Source organism: Geotrypetes seraphini, chromosome 7, assembly GCF_902459505.1.
Source record: "Geotrypetes seraphini chromosome 7, aGeoSer1.1, whole genome shotgun sequence".
Classification (NCBI taxonomy): Eukaryota; Metazoa; Chordata; class Amphibia; order Gymnophiona; family Dermophiidae; genus Geotrypetes; species Geotrypetes seraphini.
Genome location: NC_047090.1, coordinates 133,898,369 through 133,924,421, shown reverse-complemented (window position 1 = coordinate 133,924,421; position 26,053 = coordinate 133,898,369). Strand labels below are relative to the sequence as shown.

Here is a 26,053-nt window from a genome sequence, read left to right as displayed (position 1 = left end):
GTCTTGATCCGTACAACGAACTTCGTTTCACACAACGAAGTCGCCCGAGCTGCATCCTTCCGCGCAGGCACTGCGCTTAACTGCCCTCTCTCCGCCTAGCTCCCTCTTGCCCCCCCGACTCCCCGACACGATCGGGGCAAAAAGGAGCCCAAGCCCTCTTGCCCCGCCGATTCCCCAACTCCCCACACAATATCGGGCCAGGAGGGAGCCCAAGTCCTCCTGGCCACGGCGACCCCCTAACCCCACCCTGCACTACATTACGGGCAGGAGGGATCCCAGGCCCTCCTGCCCTCGACGCAAACCCCCCTCCCCCCAACGACCGCCCCCCCCAAGAACCTCCGACCGCCCCCCCAGCCGACCCGCGACCCCCCTGGCCGACCCCCACCCCCCTTCCCCGTACCTTTCTGTAGTTGGCCAGACAGACGGGAGCCAAACCCGCCTGTCCGGCAGGCAGCCAACGACGGAATGAGGCCGGATTGGCCCATCCGTCCCAAAGCTCCGCCTACTGGTGGGGCCTAAGGCGCCTGGGCCAATCAGAATAGGCCCGGGAGCCTTAGGTCCCTCCTGGGGGCGGGGCCTGAGGCACATGGGCCCAACCCGACCATGTGCCAATCCGGCCTCATTCCGTCGTTGGCTGCCTGCCGGACAGGCGGGTTTGGCTCCCGTCTGTCCGGCCAACTACAGAAAGGTACGGGGAAGGGGGGTGGGGGTCGGCCAGGGGGGTCGCGGGTCGGCTGGGGGGGCGATCGGAGGTTCTTGGGGGGGGCGGTCGTTGGGGGGAGGGGGGTTTGCGTCGAGGGCAGGAGGGCCTGGGATCCCTCCTGCCCGTAATGTAGTGCGGGGTGGGGTTAGGGGGTCGCCGTGGCCAGGAGGATTTAGGCTCCCTCCTGGCCCGAACAACTAGGGGGGGGGGGTCGCCAGGGCCAGGAGGACTTACCGTAAGCACCCGTAAGGAGGTAAAGAAGGAGATGTTAGGGCATGTAAAGTAAGGGCATGTAAACAGTACCCGGCGTATAAGACGACCCCCGACTTTGGGGAGGATTTTAAGGTACTGAAAAGTCGTCTTATACGCCGGCAAATACGGTATGTTTTTAGATGTATCTAAATAAAAATAATAACAAAAAATTTATCTTTTTTTATGTCATCTTAGCATATTTTATGCTACAGAACGAATTATTTTTTTTAACATGTATTGTTATGGGAAAACGCGTTTCACATAACGAACTTTTCGCATAACAAACTTGCTCCTGGAACGAATTAAGTTCGTTGTGTGAGGCACCACTGTATTGGGCACCCCTGCTTTAGATCATCATGAAGTGTGTGAGGTTGATTTAGATCATGTTCTTTTTGTAACATTTTCTGCATTAAATTCAGAACAGATAGTGAAAGAAAGCACACATCAAGCAGGTCATGTTTTGGATTTAATTTTTATGTCCCTTGACTGTAAGTCTGCTAAAAAATACTTTTTTTAAATTTTTTTTATTTATTTATCATTTTCATATTAAACAATCAAGCTTAAACTTGTACAGAAAGCTTTAAGCATGAAATAATAACATTATGAAGATTATTTAAGAAAGAAAGAAACAATATGTGCTTAATCTTAACTCTAGTCCCCAATTATGGATTCCAAGATTAAACTTAACGGAATAAAGAAATATTAATGAACAATACATTGGCTGACTTGACTGACATCAAGTTGACTTGATCACCTCATTACAAATTCTAATATGGGGCTTTTAGATCTTATCTTTTTCCTTCTCCAGTCGTGACAGTGATAGGAAAGTTGACAATTGAGTAGGATCAAAAAATACATACTTTTGAGAAGAATAACGTATTACACATTTACAAGGATGACGTAAGTAAAATGTCGCACCTATAGCCAGAACCCCAGGTTTCTGCAACAAAAATTCTTTTCTACGTTTTTGGGTATCCCTGGCCAAATCCGGATACATTTGCACTTTTAAAAAGTCCTTCTGTTTATGCTTAAAGAAATTTTTCATAAGCCAATTTTTATCTGGTGCCATTGCTACCGTCAATAACAATGTAACTGTTTCACGATCAGATAGCTCAAGCAATTCTGTTACATTCAAATCAGGAGCAATCCTTGCTGCTGATTTTGTATTTTTGTTGGTAGGTAATAAACCTGAGATAAAGGAGGTAATTGTTCCTCTGCAATCTCCAATGTCTCGATCATAAATCTTTTTTAACATTTGCCTAGGAGAATACACATCACTTCTAGGGAAATTAATCAATCTAATATTATTGGAGCGTGATAAATTTTCTAAGGATTCTAATTTCCTCCTCAGGTTAACATTGTCTTTTATTAAAGTTTCTTGAATCTTCTTTAGCCAAGGACAATTCTTATTTCACATTATCCACCATATTATTAGATTCATGCATTTCAGATTGTAAGTTCTTAATATCAATTGCTTGAGCCTTCAAATTATTATCCATGCATTGAAATTGAGGATTTAATAAAGCGGGCAGATTTGTCACAAGTTCCTAAATAGAGTCTAAAGTTACCTCTTGGGGTTTCTGGACTTGAGGAAAGGAAAATGTCCCAGGAGAATCCTGGTCAATCGCTTCTGTCCCACGCTGTTCACTCTCCTGGAAACTTCTGTCTCCACGCTGGATCTTTGCTTCAGCTTTCAAACTCAGACTTCCCTCCAAACAAGAGAGGTCCGATTCAGCTCTACTCTCCATGATTTCTCTGGCCTCCTGGATTTGCAGCGTCTGTGATCCTTGACGCTGCTCCATCCGCAGGGAGCTGGCTATCTGAGGGTGTGGGGGCGGAGCCCTGACATCGGGACTCAGCGTGGTGTCTAGTCTCAAGGAGACCGCCTCCGTTCTGCTTCCTCGGGACATCTCCAGCGGGAGCATCTCTGATGAAGTCGAGGGGGTGAGCTGCAAACGCCGTAGAATAGCCTCTATATCTCCGTAGCTGGCCAAGGAAGGGCTATGCAAGGCCCCAGCAAAACTCTTCCCTCTCCGCTTAGGCATTGCAGTTCAAAGGTAAATAAAGAACAAAACCAGAGCAATTTTGCCGAGCGTGCAACTCAGTCAAATCTGGCCGCAGCCTCTTGGAGTTGTCTGCTAAAAAATACTTTGCAGGTGGAACAGGTGGATTAGTCTGACCATAAGATGTTATCATTTGTTTTTGGGCCAATATACAAGAGTCAGGAGAAGAAAGAAGTGCGATTGATAATACCTTATTTTGATATAAAGGATTTAGAAAAGGAATGGTTGTTGTGTGAAAAGCTAGATGAGAATGAGTCAGTAGATGAGATGGTGGTCAAATGGCACAATAGTTTGACTAATGCATTGAATGTTGTTGCACCTGAGAAATCAGTTGTGCTGAAAGGACAATATAAACCTTGTCTGTGGAGATCCGAAGTAATAGTACAGGATGAAAGATAATGTCTTTAAAATTTGACTTATGGAATATCTTAGTCTATGTGAGAATGAACGGAATCAATATTATAAGGAAAGGGTTACTCAGGCTTTGAATAGACCAAAACAATTGTTTAATACAGTTAGTTATTTGATTAATGGATATGATGATCCAGCGGATTTTCATGACTTAGATGTAGAAAAGTATGCACAGTTTTTAGTGGAAAGAATGGGTGGAACTCAACCTTTTGATGAACTTGATTTCAGTATGGAGGAGAATGTGGAAAATGAGAAATGGTCCTAGTTTGATAGTGTAGATGAAACTGAGGTTCTTAAAGTTATTTGTGGATGTACACCTATTCGTGCAATACAAGATCCCTGCTCATCAACAATTATTAGACAAATGGTTAATAAGTGACTCCTGTAATTACTAAAATTGTAAACAAATCGCTGAAAAATGGAATTTTTCCAGGGGTTTGCAAGCAATCTACTATTAGACCTGTTCTGAAGCGTAAAAACCTGGAAATAAGTGTTATGAAAAATTTCCATCCTATTTCTATTGTACTATTTATTGGAAAGGTTTTAGAAAAGATAGTTCTTTCTCAGTTAGATAATTTTGTTCTTGAGATTGATTGTTTGGACTGCAATCAATTTGGTTTTCAGAAAGATCATAGCGTGGTATTATTATTGATTTCTTTAATTGATACTCTGCGATTAGGGATGGATCAGCACAAGACAATTTTGTCTTGTGTCTTTAGATATATCTGGAGCATTTGATTCGGTTGATCTTAAAAAATTATTGGATAGATTGTATAACCTTAGAATGCATGATGTTGTTTTTAATTGGTTTAAAACATACCTTTTAGGACGCTCTTTTCAAGTGAGAAATGGATGCAAGATTTCAGGAACATATTCAGCTAGGACTGGAGTACTACAGGGCTCGGTGCTTTCTGCCCTATTATTTAATATCTATATGGCTGCTATAGGTAAACTATTTGAATCTTTGGGAGTTGAATATCAGATATATGCAGATGAAATTATTTTTTTCTTCCCAATAAGTGGATGGGAAGAGAATTTTGAAAAATCATTGAGTGAATATATGTGTAAAATTGAGGAGTAGATGGGAGAACAAGGTTTGAAATGAAATGTAGATAAAACTGAAATAATGCTGGTAGGAAAGGCGGATCATCAGTGGCCTACAGAAGTGAAAGTTATTGATGATGTTCTATAGGTACATGAGTCCATGACCATTTTAGATGTAAGGCTTGATTTTGGCCTAACAATGAAGTTATAAGTAACTAAGACCGTACAAGCTTGTTTTGCACAAATGCATTTGTTACACTGATTAAAACCAATGTTAACACCATATGACTTCCGTATTGTAGTCCAAGCTATGATTTTGTCAAGACTTGATTACTGGAACGCCCTTTACCTTGGAATAACAAAAGCAAGATATAGAGCATTGCAGGTCATATAAAATGCAGCAGCAAGATTGATAATGGATTTGTCTAAATATGATCATATTTTGCCACATTTCCAAAAATTGCATTGGTTACCAGTCGCCTTCAGAATACAGTATAAAGCAGTAATGAGCTGCCATCAATTCTTGTATGGAAACATTCCAGAATTGTTTAAAAATAATATATTTAGTTATACACCAAAAAGATCATTGCGTTCTGAGAATTTGGCTTTACTGAAGACGACTGTGAATCCAAGGCTTATTGAGACTGTAAAATGACTTTTTGTTGCGCAGGAGTTAAGATATGGAACTCTTTGATGGGTCAGATACAGAATTGTCGTGAAAGGGGTATGTTTAGAAAATTATTAAAGACGCAGTTATTTGTAGATGCCTTTCTCTAGAAATAATTTTCTTCTCTGGTAGACAAAATGAATTTTACTCATGATTGTTATTATGCAAAATTATGTATTATTTTATACTCATGATTTTCAAGGTTTGTTTGTATGTTTATTTTATCATGCTTTTGTTTTAAAATTATGTAAACCGTTTAGTTGTAAACGGTATAGAAATTTTTAAAATAAATAAATAAAAATAACAATTAATTCAATAAAAAAGGTTTTTTAAAAATTTCTATATGTTTTCCAAATGTAGGTAAGGCAAATGCAGGAGTCACAAGGCTGTACAAATCTCAGGATTTCTGGGGGACAGCCTGGAACACAGTTCTGCTACTTTTCAGATTCCAGACCTTCCCTTCTGTGCATCCTGCAGAAGGAGGAGGGAATAAGGTGAGCTTGGAGCTGAGCAAAGACAATCTCCCTAATCTAGCTCTTCACCTGCTGCTGGAGACAGATGCCAGACCAGGGAAGGGAAGATAGAGAAGAGAGGAAAAATAGATAGCAGACCACAAGGGAGGGAAGAAGAGACAGATTCCAGATTAGGAGGGGGAACTGTATTTCTTTTGACTTGGAGACACCATGAAAAAATTACTGACACACTAAAGGCGCCTTGAACCAAAAAATTTTGGGAACCACTGCCCTAGATGATAAACATTTTTTACTGACTTATCTGTTGGTTTTTATTTTATTTTATTTATTTTAATTTTTTTTGGGGGGGGGTTACTGGGAGGGAGTGTTTGTGGGGAACAATGGCATGAATATAATTTAAGGAGAAATTATGTCTGACCCGATGATTTTTCTTTTCTTTAGTCAGCTATACTGTTCTGCATAAGTAGAGGTAGAAAAAATTGATTTTTACTTGTGACATTACCAGAATAAGCTACCCAAGTAATGTTCTACCAAGGTTAGATGGGAGTCTAAAGTGACTCCTAATATTTTTATAGATTTTAAAATTGGGTAATCATGCCCATTAAGGTGAAGTGATGTCCTAGTTATTTTATCATTTGGACTAGCTAAAAATTTTTTGTCTTTTCTGTATTTAATTTCAATTTAAAATTGGTTGTCCATTGCTCTATTTCAGTCATGATATGAGAAATTTATTTTAAAATTTCATTTGTTATGTTATTCAGAGGAATTAAAATGGAAATATCATCTGCATATATATAAAAGTTTAAATTCAATTTCTGCAATAGGTATCCTAGAGATGAGATATAAATGTTAAAAAGCGTGGGTGACAACAGGGAGCCCCGAGGCACTCCAGATGGATTGCTCTAAGAATGAGAGTATTTCCCATCACACACCACTCGATAAGATCTCTTTGTCAAGAAACCCTGAAAGGAATGATTGACATTGCTGCTCACTTGCAATATGGATAGTAGTGAAAAGCTCGAGTCACTGGTGATTGGGAAGAATTGAAATCCTTGCTGCTTCAAAAACATTAAACGCCTGCCTGTTGAATATGAAAGCAACAAAAACGCATGGATGACAGTGACATTGTAGATTGAATGGTTGCAGAAGCTTGACAATCTGATGAGAAGGTGTAGGAGTCACATTGTAATGCTTTGTGATAACTGCGCAGCACACAGCAATGACGTAAGACTAACCAACATCAAACTTGTGCTTCTGCCACCAAACACGACAACTTTGATCCAACTGATGGACCAAGGGATAATCACAAACTTCAAACATCATTACAGGACATTCGTCCTAAGATTTGTGATGGCAGTGATTGATGCAAGTATGGAATCCAGCCCCCCGAGCTGCTGAGTTCATGGGAAAAATGACGGTGCTTGACTCTCTTCATATGGTACTGGAGGCATGGAGTTGAGTCTCATCAAAAATTTCAAATTGCTATTGACGGGCAAGCTTCGTTCACGCATCTGATGAGACAACTGAAGTTGACACTTCATCCATTGAACTCCCAGTTGGACTCTCGTCACAAGAGTTTGAGCTGTATGTCGCCGTTGACAACAATGTGCCCACATCTTCTGATAGCACTAATTCCGATATCTGTACAGTCATAAAGGACACGGCAGACAACCAAGAGTCTGATGAGGATGGAGATACTGCTGCTGTCATTACGACTAATGAATCACCTGCAGAGACTGTTTCTTTCTCGGACGTGCTGAAGTCTCTACACATACTGCGTTGTTATCTGGAGATAAATGGATGTCACGACAATGGCAGTTTTATAGCATCAGTAGTCAGGTACACAGCCTGAATTGTGCAATCTGCGTGCAGAAAACAATGACTGTAATTTCAGTAGAATGTTGGTTTAAAAAAAGGTTTACAGTATATTGCATTAGACGGAACAGTGCTGTTTCTATAACTGAACCGTATTACATTGTATTTAGTGAGGTTTTTGTTGAATAAAAGTTTTATTGTAATATCATTTATCTAGCTTCCAGTAAAAAGAATATCAAAAGGTTGCAGATCATTCAGAACACAGCTGTTCGGTTGATTTTCAATTTGAAAAGATTTGATCATGTAACTACAGTCAAAACTTGGTTTGCGAGTGTTTTGCAAGATGAGCAAAACATTCGCAAAATCTGCGCTTCGGAAACCGAGCTTGACTCGATTTATGAGTGCCCCCCCTGTGATCCAGCATCCCTCACTCACCCACCCACCCAAACATATTCTCTTACCCCTATCTGGTACCGGCACCAGCACCAACGCACAGGACATGCCGGTGCCCGAAGATCTTCCCTCTTCCTTGTTCTGGGCCTTGAGCATCTGCGCATGCTCAAGGCCTTCTAGTTCTCGCTCTCTCCGAAGATCTTTGAGAATCTTGGAAAGAGCGAGAACTAGAAGGCCTTGAGCATGCGCAGATGCTCAAGGCCCAGCACAAGGAAGAGGGAAGATCTTCGAGCACCGAGGGGTAAGAGAATGTGTTTGGGTGGGTGAGTGGAGGATGCCAGATCATGACGGGGGGGGGGGGGGCGATGCGAGGGGGATGACAGATCGCGGGGGGGGAGGGGGAGTAAGGAAGAGCAGTGCCGGTGGTCATGAGAAGGGGGAAGGAGGTAGAATGAATCACAACGAGTTTCCCTTACATCCTATGGGGAAACTCGCTTTGATATATGAGTAAATTGGTTTACGAGCATGTTTCTGGAACGAATTATGCTCGTAAACCAAGGTTCCACTGTAAATTCTATTGAAAGCTACATTGGCTCCCAGTTGAGGCAAGAATATTATTCAAGTTAGGTTGTACCTGTTACATAGGTGGTACCTGGCCATATACCTGATTATATTATTGATCACTTTAAATTTACTGACTGAAAACGCTTTTCATGGCATTTTAGATTACTTACATTTCCTACTGTAAAAGGTTGCATATACAAAAGATTTTTCCATAGAATATTATCTTTTCAAGCTGGATCATGGGATAAACCCTTTTCTGTCCTGATAACAAAACTCCAACTCTTGTCTTTCCTTTAGAAAAATGCTAAAGACCTACTTATTTGACAAATTATTCTGAATGTGATTATAACACACTTGCTTGTACAGCCTTGCTTGTTGTTAACCATGTTGAACTGAGAGGTTACTGCGGTATATAAATTAATTTGTTATGTTAAAAGGTACTGTTCTATATTTATTTATGGTATCTGTACAATTCTGAGGTGTAACTTTGACTGTTCATTGTAAGCAGCTTAACTTTAACTGTTCATTGTAAGCAGCTTTGAATTGAACATCTATATTCATTTGAGAGATATAGAAATCTTGATAAAGAGGCTCTGGGCATAAGAGGAAAAGAACATAAGATTTACCATTGCTGGGTCAGACCAATAGTTCATTGTGCCCAACAGTCCGCTCATGCGGCGGCTCTTAGGTCAAAGACCAGTGTCCTATTTGAGTCTAGCCTTACCTACGCATGTTCTGTTCCAGCAGCAACTTATCCAACCTTTTCTTGAATCCCTGAAGGGTGCTTTCCCCTATAACAGCCTCTGGAAGAGCGTTCCAGATTTCTAGCACTCTCTGAAGGCATAGGATAAAAATAAGGCATAAGAAATAAACAGGAAAACAAATGACCAATGGTAAATTATAAGGAAAATGTCTTAATGGTTCCTGAAGGATTATTTTTTTTCAAAATATTTTCTAATCCTGTACTGTATGTGAAAATGTTGTTTAAACCAAGAAGTGATTATCATATAGCAAACTTGCAAACAGGCCCTAGGATTACTGTTGGACCTAAGTATCCAGATGTAAATGAGCTTTGGATCTTGGAGCCAGTCAGTGTTTGGGATAGAGTCTTGTGCTGTACTTAGTGATATAACACCAGTGTACTGTGAGCAGACACACCCTGCTATAGTTTGAAATATGTATCTTGCAGTGCAGTTAAAATACAAGTTTAGCCTGTTAATCCAGTTTTAAAAACATGGAAATGTTTTTTTTTTTTTTTACTCTTCATTTACTGTCATCTTCAGACTGAATTGCTTTATCCCAGGACAAGTAGGCAGCATATTTGAACACATGGGTGATGTCACTGACAGAGCCCAGGTACGGACACTTGAAAAGTGCTTCGCCACTTTAAGTCTTTAGAAAGTTTGCGATAGCCCCCATCGCGCAAGTTTGCGATAGCCCCCACCTGACGTAGTTTCTTAGTTTCTGTGGAGCTAAGAAGTTGTGTTTCAACGACTTTTGAAATTTTTTCTTCCTTCCCGCTCTCGCGCTTGTGACTTTTCAGTCATTTTCTCTTTGCTTTTCCATTAGTTAAATAAAGTTTTAAAAAGTCTTTCTTTATTCGCCGTTGGCGGTTTCTGTCCTGTCAGGGTCTCTTCCTCCACCTCAGTCATAGCGTTCAATTTACCTGAGGTGGTATTCCTGTCAATGTCATGGCCACTGACGGGGTTTAAAAAGTGTAGTCGCTGTGCGCAAGCTATTTCTGTGACTGACCCTCACCGTTCGTGTTTCCAGTGTTTGGGACCCAAGCACCATCCGAAAACTTGCATGTGCTGCTCTTCTTTACAGAAAAGAACTTTGAAAAATTGTCTTCTTCAGCAACGACAGCTTTTCAGTGATGCCATGGAAGGGGAGCTGACCGCACCGGCTAAGATGACACCGAAACCTAAACGCCCGCGGAACCAACATTGTCGACTCTGGTGTCGCTGTATACTATCTCTTTGGGTAAACCGGCTAAGAAGCTTTTCCCTTCCCTCTCTGGGACACAGGTCAAACCTGCATTGAGTCGTTATGCCGACCTCGAAAAAGTCCTGTAAGTGCACGGTCCCGATTTTGGTGAGTGCCTCTACATTGGCATTCTCATCACTGGACTATGCGAAAAAGCCTACGCCTCTCATACCGGTGCTATACCTTAAGCAAAAAATCGATGCCTTGTTTAGGGAAGAGCTCGGTGAGCATTTCCGGATGCTAGTTCCGACACAACTTTTGTTGGAAGTAGCATACATAATTTTAAAACAAAAACATGTCCAACTCTTCTGGTGAAGGTCCAGTCTGAGCATATTATGACACCAACCACTGGCACCGTTGACATGGTGTCAAGATCCATCCCATTGTTCCAGGTCTCCGTCACGGGTGTTGAAGTAGAAGTCATCTCGACACTAGTCTTCATCTACTCAGTCATCAAGGGCTACCACACCTGTCAAATCTGGTAAGGTGTCTTCCAAATGCAAGCATACCGTCACCCCCACATTGGACCGGCACCGATCTCACCATTGGTCCCCATCGATGTTGCAAGACTCGGATTTGTTAAGAGATTCTGATCCTCCATCACCATCCATGACTGAGGCTAATTCTTCTGCATCAGGTTCTCCACGAAGATCTCCCGCTAGAGCATCTTCCCTCATCAGAGAAAATTTCTTTTTCAAAATTTGTCAGATGGGAAAAGATCTCTCAATTACTTTGGAAGCAGATTCTAAATATAGTAAAGAATATCTAGAGACTCTAGACTATGACCAGCCTCCCAAAGAGATGTTAAAATTACCATTACATGGCATCTTATGGGAGACTTTCTATAAGAATTTTGAGACTCCTCTTAATATACCAGTAGCACATAAAAAACTTGATTCTCTTTATAAGGTGGTGGCTCTTCCGGGGTTTGACAAACAACAATTGCCACATAAATCTCTTGTTGTAGAATCCACTCTCAAGAACCAATCTGCAACTGGAGTCTATGCTTCCGTCCCTCCTGGTAGAGAGGGACGTACCATGGCTAAATTTGGCAGACGTTTGTACCAAAACTCAATGCTTGCCAACAGAGCAGGAAATTACAATTTTTATTTTTCCTGTTACCTGAAACACCTGGTTAAGCAGTTTTCAGCATACAAGAAATACATTCTTGCCCTCAAGACCAGAGATTTCCAACATCTTGTCTCCACTGTCTTGCAGTTGCGGAAGTACTTATTTATTTTAAAATTTCTATACCGTTTAAAACTAAACGGTTTACATAATATACATACATAATTTTAAAACAAAAACATGATAAAATAAACATACAAACAATCCTCAGAAATCATGTCTACAAAATAATATCATAGCTTGCATAGTAAAGATCATGAATAATTCATCAACTCTGCCAGAGTAAGTTTAGCTTACGACACATTTGAGTTCACCTCTAGAGCGGTAGTCATGAGATGTCTGGCCTAGCTCCGAGTGTCTGACCTCGACGTTAACCACTAGGACTCTCTTGCTAATACTCCATGTCTTGGTGAGGAACTCCTCGGAGACTCTACTGACATGGCTACTCAGAAGCTTTCGGCCCATGAGACCAGGTGGGACACTTTGGTCAAACCCAAAAAGAAATCATCTGCCTCTCAACAATTTAAACCTACTCCTTCATATCAATTCAGGTTTTCTGCCAAGGCTTCTGCTCCTGCTTGACCTTGACCAAAGAGGCAAAAGCAACAACCATGTCAGGCTAAACCCCAACCGAACTTTGGTAAAGTTTTAGTTTCGCCTGTGGAATATTTGTGGAGATATAGCCATTTGTTTGACCCCATACCACAATGATATACAGTACGACAATGACATTCTGACAACTTTGAGACACAATATCTCCCGAGCTGTGTTTCCAAAAAAACTGAAGTGAGATACCCGGAAGTAAGTCTGTTGCTTGCTATTTCAATCTCCTGGTTCTCCTGTGCTGTTGTGCACATTGCGTTGTAGGAAGCTGGTCTGAGAATCGCTGAAGAAACCAAATGAATGTTGGTGAAACGAGTGCTTGTTGGAGTTTTTTCAGCTCTGTCATGGACTTTGGAAGCTTACTGTAAGAAGTTGATGAATGCTGTTGAAAAGAAAAAGTTTACACAGTACCGGTGGATCTCTTCCAGTAATGTTCTCTGGCGCCAGAGCTAAGTGTTTTCTGCTTCTGCTATTTTCAGCTTTTTTGTATTATTAAGCTTTATAATTTATAAAAAAGATTTAAAAAATTTATAAATATATTACTGTGCACAGTAGTGGGTTTTTCCCTCTTTAGATCTTTTAACATTGTATTGCGGGTGTGAGTTTTTTGCGAATGACAATAAGAATGCCAGCTGTAAATCATCAATGATTGCTGCATGATAAAAGTTTTTTGAGGCTTTTTCTCCATCTGTTTTGGGTCTTAATGTGAGATCTTGGAGAGGTAGCCCACCTCTGGTGAATGACATTTTTTGTAATATTTTATTTAAACATCTCTATCATATCTCCTCTCTCCCTCCTTTCTTCCAAAGAATACAGATTGAGATCTTTAGGTCTGTCTCCCATACGCCTTATGATGAAGACCACATACCATTTTAGTAGCCTTCCTCTGAACCGACTCTATCCTTTTTATATCTTTTTGAAGGTGCGGCCTCCAGAATTGTATGCAATATTCTAAATGAGGTCTCACCAAAGTCTTATACAGGGGCATCAATACCTCCTTTTTCCTACTAGCTATACCTCTCCCTATACAACCTAGCATCCTTCTAGCTTTTGACATTACCTTTTCAACCTGTTTGACCACCTTAAGATCATCACATACAATCATACCCAAGTCCCGCTGTTCTGTCATGCACATAAGCTCTTCACTCCCTAATCTGTACCGTTCCCTTGGGTTTTTGCAACCCAAATGCATGACCTTGCATTTCTTAGCATTAAATTTTAGCTGCCAAATTTCAGACCATTCATCAAGCTTCACAAGGCCTTTCTTCTTGGAGGCACGGGATCTCTCCCGTTAATATCAAGAGGCCCAGAAAATCTGGCTTTGGGCTACTGCCTGCAACATTTTCTTGAAGGCAGTCTACATTCAGGGGGAGCAGAATTTCTTGGCAGATAACCTCAGCAGAATTCTTCAACCTCACGAATGGACACTCAGCTCTGCAGCTCTCCATCCCATCTTTGCGCAATGGGGCACTCCGCAAGTGGACTTATTTGCAGCTCCCTACAATCACAAGTTGCCTCAGTTCTGCTGCAGACTATACTCTCCTCACCGTCTGGAAGCAGATGCTTTTTTGATGATGAAAATATTTCTCTATGCATTTCCTCCCATTACTCTCATATTGAAGACTCTTTTCAAACTCAAACAGGAGTCGGCCACCATGATTCTAATTGCTCCTTGGTGGCCCAGGCACCATTGGTTCTCCCTTCTACTTCAATTCAGCACCAGGGAGCCCATACCTCTACCAATTTTTCCTACTCTGCTTACTCAGAATCACAGATCTCTTCTACACCTCAACCTGTAATCATTACACTTGACAGCTTGGTTTCTCTCGGGCTGAATTCATCTGAATTACATCTCACTCAGCCTGTCCATAATATTATTGACGCCTCCAGGAAACCAGCCACTCAACAATGTTATTAACAAAAGTGTACTCGTTTTTCTTCCTGGTATCTTCTTAATCATCACGATGCAACTTCCTTGTCTGTTGAACTGGTGTTGGATTATCTACTTCATCTGTCCGACTCTGGATTCAAATCTACATCTATTAGAGTCCATCTCAGTGCTATTACAGCTTTTCACCTTCCAGTCGAGGGTAAACCTCTCACTGCTCACCCTTTGGTCTCCAGATTCATGAAAGGACTTTTCAATGTGAAACCACCTCTCAAACCTCCTCCTATAGTCTGGGACCTTAATGTAGTTCTTTCCAGGTTAATGAAGCCTCCATTTGAACCAATGGCTACAGCTCATCTCAAAGTTTCTCACCTGGAAAGTTGGTTTTATCATATCAATTAGTGAGTGCAGATCCACTTTTCACAGTTTTTCACCATGACAAAGTGGTTCTGCGCACACATCCCAAGTTTCTGCCGAAAGTTGTTACTGAGTTTCATCTCAATCAGTCGATTGTTCTTCCAGTTTTTTTCCCTAAGCCTCATTCTCATGCACTTCACACTCTGGACTGTAAGCGTGCTTTAGCCTATTATATTGATAGAACAAAGCTACATCGAACATCTCCCCAACTCTTCGTCTCTTTTGATCCTAATAAGTTGGGGCTTCCTATTTCCAAGAGAACGATTTCCAACTGGTTGGCTGCCTGTATATCTTTCTGTTATGCTCAGACTGGACTGCAACTGGAGAGTCGTTTCACAGCTCACAAGGTCCGAGCTATGGCAGCTTCTGTAGCTTTCCTTAGATCTTACTCCTATTGATGAAATCTGTAAAGCTGCCACCTGGTCCTCGGTTCATACCTTCACCTCACATTATTGTCTGGAATCTTTTTCCAGATGAGGTGGGCACTTTGGCCAGTCAGTATTACAACATTTATTTTCTTAACGGCCAACACTTCCACCATCCCATTCTGGTTAGTTTGGAGGTCACCCATGTGTGAGAATTTGCTGCTTGCTTATCCTGGGATAAAGCACAGTTACTTACCTTAACAGGTGTTATCCAGGGACAGCAGGCAGATATTCTCACAACCCACCCACCTCCCCTGGTTGGCTTCTTAGCTGGCTTATCTTGACTGAGGGACCATGCGCCTACTTTGGGTGGGAAGGCACTCGCACATGTGCGGTGCGGGCTTTCACAAACTTTCTAAAGACTTAAAGTGGCGATGCACTTTTCAAGTGTCCATACCAGGGCTCTGTCAGTGACATCACCCATGTGTGAGAATATCTGTCTGCTGTCCCTGGATAACACCTGTTATGGTAAGTAATTTGCTTTACCTTATTTCCATATATTTATCAATATAGCTACAATACTACTTTATTCTAAAGCGACAAAGAAAAACTCTTTTATCCCAGGACAAGCAGGCATGATATTCTCACATGTGGGTGACGTCATCTACGGAGCCCCAGCGCGGACAGCTTTTCAAGCAAACTTGATTGAAGTTTCAAGTCTGCTACACTGCACCACGCATGTGCATGCCTTCTTGCCCACTAGAGGGCGCATCCCCACCTCGTGGTCCTCAGTTCAGTTTTTTCCGCGGAGCCAGAAGCCCTGTGGAAATTGAGCTCCTGTTTTTCTGCCTTCTGACACCGCGTCTGGGTTGTTTTGCTCGGTCGCTGTGCTTTATTTGTTGTTTTCCTTCTTAGTCACGTCGTTTATCGTCGGAAAAAAAATAAAATAATAAAGTTTACTTTTTCCGGTCGGCTCCGGGGGCTTCCGAGGGCCGCGGGACGTCGTTCGTTCCCGGCCCCCTTTCTTTTCATGTCCCGTCCCTTGACGGGCTTTAAGAAATGCACCCAGTGTGATCGGTTGCTGTCAATTACCGATCCGCACCGGTGGTGCTTGATTTGCTTGGGTCAGGAGCACCCTACTGACTCCTGTGAGAGGTGCTCCACCTTCCAGTCCAGAGCGCTCCGCCGACGCCGTGCCCGGATGGCGGAGCTCTTTTCTGCAGACCCCGCGGCGGGGAAGGCCTCGACGTCGGCCTCGACCTCGGCCTCGGGATCCTCGCTGCGTCCAGCGACTTCATCAAAGCCTACTGCTCCGACAAAGCCTTCCTCGGGTAAGTCCCCGCTTCCCTCCTCAGCTCCGGGTTCAGCGAAGAAGCCATCCTCGGGCTCTTCGACAGCGGGTGAGTCGGCCTCGGCCCAGCCCAAGGTTGGCAAATCTAGTGCCCCGAGGGAATACTCGAGACCGAGGTCGCCCTCTAATGAGCACCCCCCCGTCTCGGACCTACCGACCATGATGGGGATCCCAGCCTTTCAAGACTTGCTCCGAGCGTTGATTACCTCGGAGCTGTCCGGAGCCATCAAGCAACTGCAGCAGGCTTCGTCCTCGACTGCGCCGGTCTCGACGGCCCAGGCCTCGGCGACCTCGACTTCGGGTACGGGTCCGGCCCTGACTTCGGCCCCGACCTTACCCTTGACTTTGCCCTCGGAGGCCCAGCCTGAGAGAACCGTTAGGCCTAGGGACAAGGTGCGTCGGGTCAGGAGGATATCCTCATCCTCCTCTTCGAGGTCTTTCCGGGGCTCCTCGCCCTCGGGCCGGCCTCGGGTGAGGCGTCGTCCGAGGAAACCCAAACGTTCTCGGGGTTCTCCTCGGAGGCGTGGCCGCTCTTCGCCGCTCGAGGGCGAGACCTTGCGTGTCTCGGAGCTCCGCCTCGACAACCCAAGCCTGATTCGTTCCCCCGCGAGAGGGGGTTCAAGAGACTCTTCCCCGAAACGGAGGGGGCGCGCCTCGGTGCCTCGGACTCCCGGGGTTTCTCCCAAGGGTTCTTCGGGGCACAGGCGTTCCCCGACCCCTTCGAGGTCGCTTGATGTGGCCTCCTGGGGATCGGGGTCTGGCAGGGAACCGCGGTATTCCCGCGAGGCTTCCCCCTTCTGTTCGGCGGGGAGATCTCGGACCCCCTCACCGGCCGCCAGAACATCCTCCTTCTCCAGGTTCGTGCAGGATATGGCACAAGCTTTGGGCCTTGACCTAATGGCGGGGTCTCAATATACTAAAGAGTTCCTAGAGGAGCAGGATCTTCCTACTCCTCCGAGGGAAACTCCTCGCCTTCCCCTGAATAAGGTTCTACATCAAACCTTCCTTAAGAACTTGGATTCCCCTCTTACAATCACTGCGGTGCCGTCGAAGATGGAGTCCAAATACCGGACCATTCCATCTAAAGGGTTCGATAAGTCTCAACTCTCCCACCAATCGTTGATTGTGGAGTCGGCGCTTAAAAAGACTCAACCCTCCAGAGTCTCGGCGGCGGTCCCGCCTGGAAGGGAGGGCAGGACCCTGGACAAGTTTGGTCGTCGCCTCTATTCTAATTCCCTCATGGCCATCAGGGTCCTCAACTACGCATTTACGTTTTCATCCTATTTGCGTAGCATGGTGAAGGACCTACCCCAGTATTGGGAGGTCATACCTGCTTCCCATCGAGAGGGGTTCGCCACATTCATGTCAAATTTGTCTCAATTGCGGCTGTACCTGTTCCACGCTGTGTACGACGCGTTTGAGCTTGCTTCGAGGGTCTCGGCCTTTGCGGGGGCTATGTGCCGGCTGGCCTGGCTCCGTACCCTCGATATGGATCCTAATCTACAAGAACGCCTGGCCAACTTACCATGCGTGGGTTCGGAATTGTTTGATGAATCATTGGAGGCGGCGACCAAACGTTTGTCGGAACAGGAGCGCTCCTTAGCCTCCTTGGTCCGTGCTAAACCTCGTGCCCCGCCGCAAAAATCTTTCCAGCCGCCCCCGAGGAGATACCCGCAGAAGTCTACCCCTGCTTTTTTTAGACCTCCGGCACGGCGCCCTCCCCAGCAGGGGAGAGGAGGCCAGCCGAAACCTCCGGCGCAGGGAGCGTCCAAGCCGGCCCCGTCCTTTTGACGGGCTGGGCGGACGGGGGCGGGCCCCCTCCGCAATATCACCGGACCCCCTCCCAATCGGGGGCCGACTCAGGTCCTTTTCTGTGGCTTGGACCGAGACTACATCCGACGCATGGGTGCTCCGGATCATCTCCGAGGGCCACTCGCTGAATTTCTCAGCCACGCCGCCGGACCATCCACCCGAAACGTGTCCGTCCAACCGCAGCCAACTTCCCCTTCTCCTTCTGGAGGCCAGGGCCTTGTTGAGCCTACGGGCGGTGGAACAGTGCCCCAGAACAACGGGGAACGGGGTTTTACTCCCGTTACTTTTTGGTCCCAAAGAAGACAGGGGACTTGCGCCCCATTTTGGACCTCCGAAAGCTCAACAAATTCCTGGTCCAGGAGAAATTCCGGATGTTGTCACTTCCGGTTTTATACCCTCTGTTGGAGGAGGGGGATTGGATGTGCTCCCTAGACTTGAAGGAAGCTTACACTCATGTTCCGGTGCATCCCGCTTTCCGCAAGTATTTACGGTTCAGGGTGGGAGATTGGCACCTTCAATATCGGGTCCTCCCATTTGGTCTGGCTTCGTCCCCTCGAGTCTTCACGAAGTGTATGGTGGTGGTTGCGGCAGCTCTAAGATCCCAGGGGCTTCAGGTCTTTCCCTACCTGGACGATTGGCTCATCAAGGCCTCCACCAGAGAGGGGGTTATCTCAGCGACCCAACAGACTATCATCTTCCTTCAACGTCTGCGGTTCGAGGTGAACTTCCCCAAGTCTCAGTTGAACCCGACTCAATCCATTCAATTCATCGGAGCCGTGCTGGACACGGTTCACCTCCGTTCCTTCCTTCCTCCTCCTCGGTTGCAGGCACTGCTTCGATTGAGTTGCCAGGTTTCGCTGATGCCCGCAGTTTCGGCTCATCGCATGTTGGTGCTCCTGGGCCACATGGCGTCGACGGTCCATGTCACTCCGTTCGCACGATTACACATGAGGCTTCCTCAGTGGGCCTTGGCCTCCCAATGGCGTCAGGAGTGCGATCCACTCTCTTGCCAAATAAGGGTGACTCCCTCTTTGCGATGCTCGCTCCGTTGGTGGACAAACTCTTCCAATCTTTCAGGGGGTTTGCTCTTTCTCGTTCCGCCGCATCGCAAGGTCCTGACCACGGACTCCTCGGAGTACGCGTGGGGGGCTCATCTCGACGGTCTGCGGACCCAAGGTCTATGGTCGGAGGAGGACCGCCTTTGTCACATCAATGTGTTGGAGCTTCGTGCCATTTTTCTGGCAACGCGAGCGTTCGGCCACCTGCTCCACGACCAGGTAGTCTTCGTGCGCACGGACAACCAGGTGGCGATGTATTATGTAAACAAACAAGGGGGTACGGGTTCTTGGGCCCTGTGCCAGGAAGCCCTGCGCCTTTGGGAATGGGCGGTCTCCCAGAACATCTTCCTACGTGCGGTTTACATCCAAGGAGAAGAGAATTGTCTCGCAGACAAACTCAAGTCGTCTTCTCCAGCCGCACGAGTGGTCGCTAAACTCCCGAGTCCTGCGCGAGGTCTTCGACCGCTGGGGGACCCCTCAGGTGGATCTCTTTGCTTCCCCGGAGACTCGCAAACTGCCCCTCTATTGTTCCCGGATGTACGCCCAGGACCGTCTCGAGGCAGATGCCTTCCTTCTCGACTGGGGAGAGAGATTCCTTTATGCGTTTCCTCCTTTTCCTCTGATAATGAGGACGTTGGTTCATCTCAAGTCCTCCAGAGCCACTATGATTCTCATAGCGCCGCGTTGGCCTCGTCAGCACTGGTTTTCCCTACTCCTTCAACTCAGTGCCAGGGAGCCTCTACTTCTGCCAGTTTTTCCCTCTCTGCTGTCTCAGAGTCAGGGTTCGCTGTTACATCCCAATCTTCAGTCATTACATCTGACGGCTTGGTTCCTTTCCCCCTGACTCCGGCGGTCAGGGAGGTGTTGGAAGCCTCGCGCAAGGCCTCGACTCGGCTTTGTTATTCCCAGAAGTGGACCAGATTTTCATCCTGGTCTGCCTCGCACCATTTGGACCCGAGTTTGGTTCCGGTGTCCTCGGTTCTGGAATATTTGCTGCATTTGTCCAAGTCTGGGCTGAAGACAACTTCCATCCGGGTGCATCTTAGTGCTATTGCTACTTTCCATCGGCTTCTAGAGGGTCGTTCTCTCTCTCTTCATCCTCTGGTGGTTCGTTTCATGAAGGGTTTAGTTAATGTTAATCCTCCTCTGAAACCTCCTCCTGTAGTTTGGGATCTGAATGTGGTCCTGGCTCAGTTGATGAAACCTCCCTTTGAGTCGATGGACAAGTCTCTTCCTAAGTTTCTCACTTGGAAAGTGATCTTTTTACTGGCACTCACGTCTGCTCGTCGAATTAGTGAGCTTCAGGCTTTGGTTGCGGACCCGCCCTTTACTGTGTTCCATCATGACAAGGTGGTTCTTCGCACCCATCCCAAATTTCTACCTAAGGTTGTGTCTGATTTCCACCTCAATCAGTCTATTGTCCTTCCGGTGTTCTTCCCGAAGCCCCACTCCCATCCTGGTGAGGCGGCACTTCACACGCTGGACTGTAAGAGGGCGTTGGCTTTTTATCTCCAACGTACCAAGTCTTATCGGAAGGTTCCTCAATTATTTTTGTCCTTCGATCCTAATAGGCTGGGACATCCTATTTCCAAGCGCAACTTGTCCAATTGGCTAGCTGCTTGTATTTCGTTTTGCTATGCTCAGGCTGGTCTCACGCTCCATGGTCGAGTCACGGGGCATAAGGTCAGGGCTATGGCAGCTTCTGTTGCTTTCCTCCGGTCTACTGTGGAGGACATATGTAAAGCTGCCACTTGGTCTTCGGTTCATACGTTCACCTCCCACTACTGTCTGGACACTTTGTCCAGAAGCGACGGCCGGTTTGGCCAGTCGGTGTTACGTAACCTATTTTCCTAAATTGCCATCCTCCCACCTGCCCTTTTTTGGTTGGCTTGGAGGTCACCCACATGTGAGAATATCATGCCTGCTTGTCCTGGGATAAAGCACAGTTACTTACCGTAACAGGTGTTATCCAGGGACAGCAGGCATATATTCTCACAGCCCGCCCACCTCCCCGGGGATGGTTTCTTTGCTGGTTATGGAACTGAGGACCACGAGGTGGGGATGCGCCCTCTAGTGGGCAAGAAGGCATGCACATGCGTGGTGCAGTGTAGCAGACTTGAAACTTCAATCAAGTTTGCTTGAAAAGCTGTCCGCGCTGGGGCTCCGTAGATGACGTCACCCACATGTGAGAATATATGCCTGCTGTCCCTGGATAACACCTGTTACGGTAAGTAACTGTGCTTTCTCTACCTTTTGTAAGTTCTGGTTTCTGCTTTCCTCATCTTCTCTTCACTCGCCATTCATTCCATCCAGTGTCCGCCCTCTTCCTCTGTTCCTTCCACTTTTCTCTTGTCTCAACGCCCTCCCCCATGTTCCGGTATCTCCCTTCTCCTTTCCTTCCCACCCCTACTCACCCCATGGTGTGGCATCTGCTTTTCTTCCTCCATGCCCTAGGATCTCTTTCCTATCTTCTTCATCCATCTCTTTCTCTCCCTCCATGCTCTGGCATCTCCTTTCCCTCCCTCCCTGATGGTTTGGCATCTCAGTTTCATTCTCTCCTCCCCATGCCCTGGCATCTCTCTCCTCTCCCTCCCCCTTCATGTTTTGGAATCTCCTCTCTTTCCTTTCCCTCCCTCCCTCCTTTCTCCCTGATCTGATTTCTCTTGTTTTCTTCCCTCCCCTATGCCCTTGCATCTCTTCTTCCCCCTCCATGATTTTGCATCTCCTTCCCTCCATCCTTTATTTTCCCATGGTCTGACATCTCTCTTTTGTCTCCTTTCCCTTCTCTGGTCTTCCTTCTCCCTCCCTCCCTCTCTCTCTCTCCAATCAGGTGCAGCATTTCTTTCCCTCTCCCCTCTCTCTCTTTGTCACCCTCCAGTCTGCAGCAGAACCTTCACAATTCGCTGCTCTTGGCATCGGGCCTTCCTCTCTGCTGGGTCCTGTCTACTTCCTGTTTCCGCAAAGGCAAGACCCGGCACAGAAGAAGAAGGCCCGATGCCAAGAGCAGTGAATTGGGAACACTGCTGCTGCTACTGCCCAGAAGAGGTTCTTGAAGCCAACGCCGGTCATCGAGGTGAACCCCCTCTTCTTCCCCGGGTACGCCACTGGTCACTATCCTGCCTATTGGGAGGGGGGGGGGCGATGCTATCCACAACCCACATATACTGGAGCCACTATCCACAATACATACCCCCACCCCTTGAGTCACTGACCTCCAAATGCCCATTGTTGCTGCTACCGCCACTGCAGATTCACTGACATCCATGCACTCTCCAGAGCCATAGGTTCTGCTGTGGCTGAGCTGCTGTATGTTGAACTGGGCAGAGTTCCCGCCCCTGCTGAGATTTTGAGAGAAGGCGGGAGCCAGCAGGTCTTGAGCATGCACATATGCTCAAGGCCCTGCCCGGTTCAACATACAGCCTTTTGTTTCTTTGGTAATTCTGTTGTCTCTTATTTTTTATTTTGGTGTTCTTGCTAGTAGATGATGAAATGTGCTAGGAAGTGGTCTGATCATTACAGGTGTCCAATTTTTGCTATTTAGGTTGTTTTTCCTTTTTCTATTGCTTATTATAAAGTTTAGTTGGTGACTTTTATTGTGGGGTTTTTTGGAATGATAAGATCTCTAGATCTATGTCTTCCAGGATCTATTAGCATACAATGAAAGCAGTGCATGCAAATAGATTTCATGCATATTCATTGGGGAAATTCTGAAAACCCAACTGAATTGCGGCCCTCGAGGAGGGACTTTGACACCCCTGCTCTAAGGTGTCTTTGTCTTCTGTTTTGTCTAAATGTATGTTCAAGACTAGAATAGTGTTGTCTTGCAGCATTAGATTGATTTGGAAGGTGTTAAAGTGGTCTTTGGTTTCAATCTATCACCCTGTTGGGCAGTAGCAGATGGCACAGGTATTTCTTTTAGGAAGGGGTCTTATTTCACATGCTGTGGTTTCCAATGTTTCTGAGAAGTAATCGTTGGTTATGGTGATTTCAAGAGTTCTTATAGATCAGGGGTGTCCAATGTCGATCCTCGAGGGCTGCAGTCCAGTTGGGTTTTCTAGATTTCCCCAATGAATATGCATGAGATCTATTTGCATGCACTGCTTTCAATGCATATTCATTGAGGAAATCCTGAAAACCCGACTGGATTGCGGCCCTCGAGGACCGACATTGGACACCCCTGTTATAGATGATTGATTTCTCTCCTCCTCTTTTTTTCTTTCTGCATAGATGTAGTATTTTATAACCGGCTGGAAGAAGGTCTCTTATTACGGAGTCATCCTGTAATTGCTGCCAGGTTTCAGTTACTAGTAATACACTTGGTTGAGCTTGCCTTAACCAGTCCCTGATTAGGTCTGTTTTGTTTATCAGGGATCTAGCTTTAATATAGTGAGCGAGAAGTTATTTGGGGAGGAGTTATATTTAACCTATTGGGTCATAAGGTGTTGATCGATCTACTGTGCATAATTTGTTATGGGGTCTATTGCCTGTGATTATCTGTTTTCCTCGTTATTGGGGTTGTGGCATTTTGGGACTTTATTTGTGTGTGAGAGGTTTACCCTCTGCTCAATCTGGATTCTGTTGCTCATGATGATAGGCTTTTCAGAAGAGTGCTTTCTATTAGTTGAACTAGAAGTATTACCAGTAAAACTAGATTTATCCACATTCTGGTTATGTCTCTTAGCATTCTGAGTGTTATATTAGGCACAAGTAATTAGGGGGTATTGTTTATAGAATAGATAATTTAGCTATAACAATCCTTTGGCTGTCCTTTCTTTACTGCATGTTTGTTTCTCATTGAATGGGTTTTTAAAAAATCAGTTTTTGCAGTGTCTTGAGAGTCTTGTTTGGAGAGCTTATTTTGTCTGCGCAAAGAAGTGCACTAAGAAGTGCGCCTTTGGCTTGTGTTGCACAAATAGATGGCCCTAGTCACATTGACAGTAAGGAGCTTCAAGTTTCAAGTTTATTTATTCATTTGATGAATCGCCTATTAAAATTGCTAGGCGATGTACAAAATCCAAGTAGAGAATAATACAAAGAAACTAACATTTTAACAATATAATTACATAACATACAGACATGAAGCGGGAAGGAAAAGATAAAAGTTACAATCATAAATTTGGTAGAAAAAGGAAAAAACAAAAGGTAAGGGGTTATTAATCCAAAGCACAGTTAGAGAAATCCCTAAAGCATGTAAAAATTTCAGATATTAAAAGCGTCATTAAATAGATAAGTTTTTAAAAATTTTTTAAATGTTGCGATATCGTTTTCAGTTCTAATATATTGAGGAAGGGCGTTCCACCATTGTGGTCCCATCACTGTGAACATATCTGATCTCCTTGTACCTATGATTTTCAAAGAGGGTACTGCAAGCAGGTTTTGACCAGATGATCGAAGTGGACGTTGAGTACTGTGTGGGATTAGAGATCTAGAAATAAATTGTGGTTCATTAGATGCTAATGTTTTGAAAATAAGTAACATTATTTTGAAAATAATCCTATGGCCGATTGGCAGCCAGTGGGCGTCTTTTAGTAACGGAGAAACATGGTCATATTTTTTCGCGTTATATATTAATTTAATGGCCGTATTTTGTATTAATTGCAGTCTCCTTTTTTCTTTCTGGGTGATATTAAGGAGAAGAGCATTGCAGTAATCTATTTTTGATATTACTAAGGAGTGAATGAGTATCTTTATCGAAGTTAAACTGAGAAATTTGGCAATTGAGCGGATCTGTCGTAATTTGAAGAAACAATTTTTAACAGTGAGAGAGATGTGTTCGTGATAGATCAGTTTATCATCTATTATTACGCTGAGAATTTTAACAGAGGAGACCAGGTTGAGTGGAATGTTATTAAGAATGAACTGTTTTGACAAAATTGTGTCTTTTTTCCAATTAAATAACATTGATTTAGTCTTATTAATATTTAACGCTAATTTGTTTGTGTTAAGCCAGTTTTGAATTTTTTCCAATTTATGATTGATGGATGTGATTTCAATGTTATTTTCCGGGTCCAAGGGATGAATGAGTTGAATGTCGTCAGCGTAGGAGAAAGGAATGAAGCCTATGGACTGACAGATACCTAGTAATGGTGAAAGAAAAATGTTAAACAATAGAGGGGACAGAATAGATCCTTGAGGGATTCCAAAAGAGGAAGAGTAAGATTTAGATTCTTCATTATTAAACCTTACGGAAGAAGTGCGGTTAGCAATGTACGAGGTGAACCAAGAAAGAACTTTCTCATTTATTCCTATATCTTCAAGTCTGGTTAGGAGCAGATCGTGATCTATAGTGTCGAAGGCAGCGGAAATATCTAAGGAAAAAAGAATAACAGATTTGTGATGGTCTAAATAGTATTGAATATTTGATGTTAGACCTATTAAAGAGTATTCTGTATTGTGAAATTTTCTAAATCCTGTTTGGTTGGGATGTAGTGCATTGGTGTTTTCTATAAAATCAGAGTTGGTTGAAAATCAGTTTTCTGTAAGTTTAGCTAAAAATGGTATATTGGCTATCGGACGGTAGTTGGAAAGTTCGTTAATGCTAATTTTGTGATTTTTGAGAATGGGAGTGATAATAGCAGTCTTCCATTGAGATGGAACTGTAGCAGTGAGTAAACTCTTCTGAATGAGAGAATGAATGAAAGGTCCAAAATGTGAAAAGTGTTTTTTCAGATAAAAAGGTGGAATAATTTCAGAGCGAGAACTTTATAGGTTAACTTGTTGAAGAAGGGATTCTATGTCTTGAATTGAAGGGATTTTAAAGTTTGAACATCTTGCTGTTGGTATAAATTTTGTTTGATCGAGACTTATGGGATTGTTTGTTGTGTTGTAATAAAAGGTATTACGAATGATATTAATCTTTTGTGTAAATGCATCAGTTAAATCTTGTGCTTTTAATATGGATTTTTGAGCGGAGTTGTTTATTTTGTTTTTTGGATCGATTGATTTTAGAATATTGTACAATGTGGAAGAATTTTTGGCTTTTTCGATTTTATTGGAATAGTATGTTTTTTTTTTGCCTGGTTGATTTTTATTTTGTATAGTGAGACGTTATCCCTATATA

At 44.3% G+C, this 26,053-nt stretch overlaps 1 protein-coding gene across 2 annotated transcripts in view; it reads left to right on the top strand.

Moving 5' to 3' along the window:
• Positions 1-26,053, top strand: part of SOS2 (SOS Ras/Rho guanine nucleotide exchange factor 2) — a 292,583-nt gene that overhangs the window by 40,334 nt on the left and 226,196 nt on the right. The window contains exon 2 of one of the 2 annotated variants that reach the window (XM_033951288.1): positions 5,501-5,634. The exons of the other annotated variant lie outside the window; for it this stretch is intronic. Coding sequence (XP_033807179.1) covers positions 5,501-5,634 — 134 coding nt within the window. The remainder of the gene's footprint in view (positions 1-5,500; positions 5,635-26,053) is intronic. 2 annotated transcript variants of the gene reach the window in all.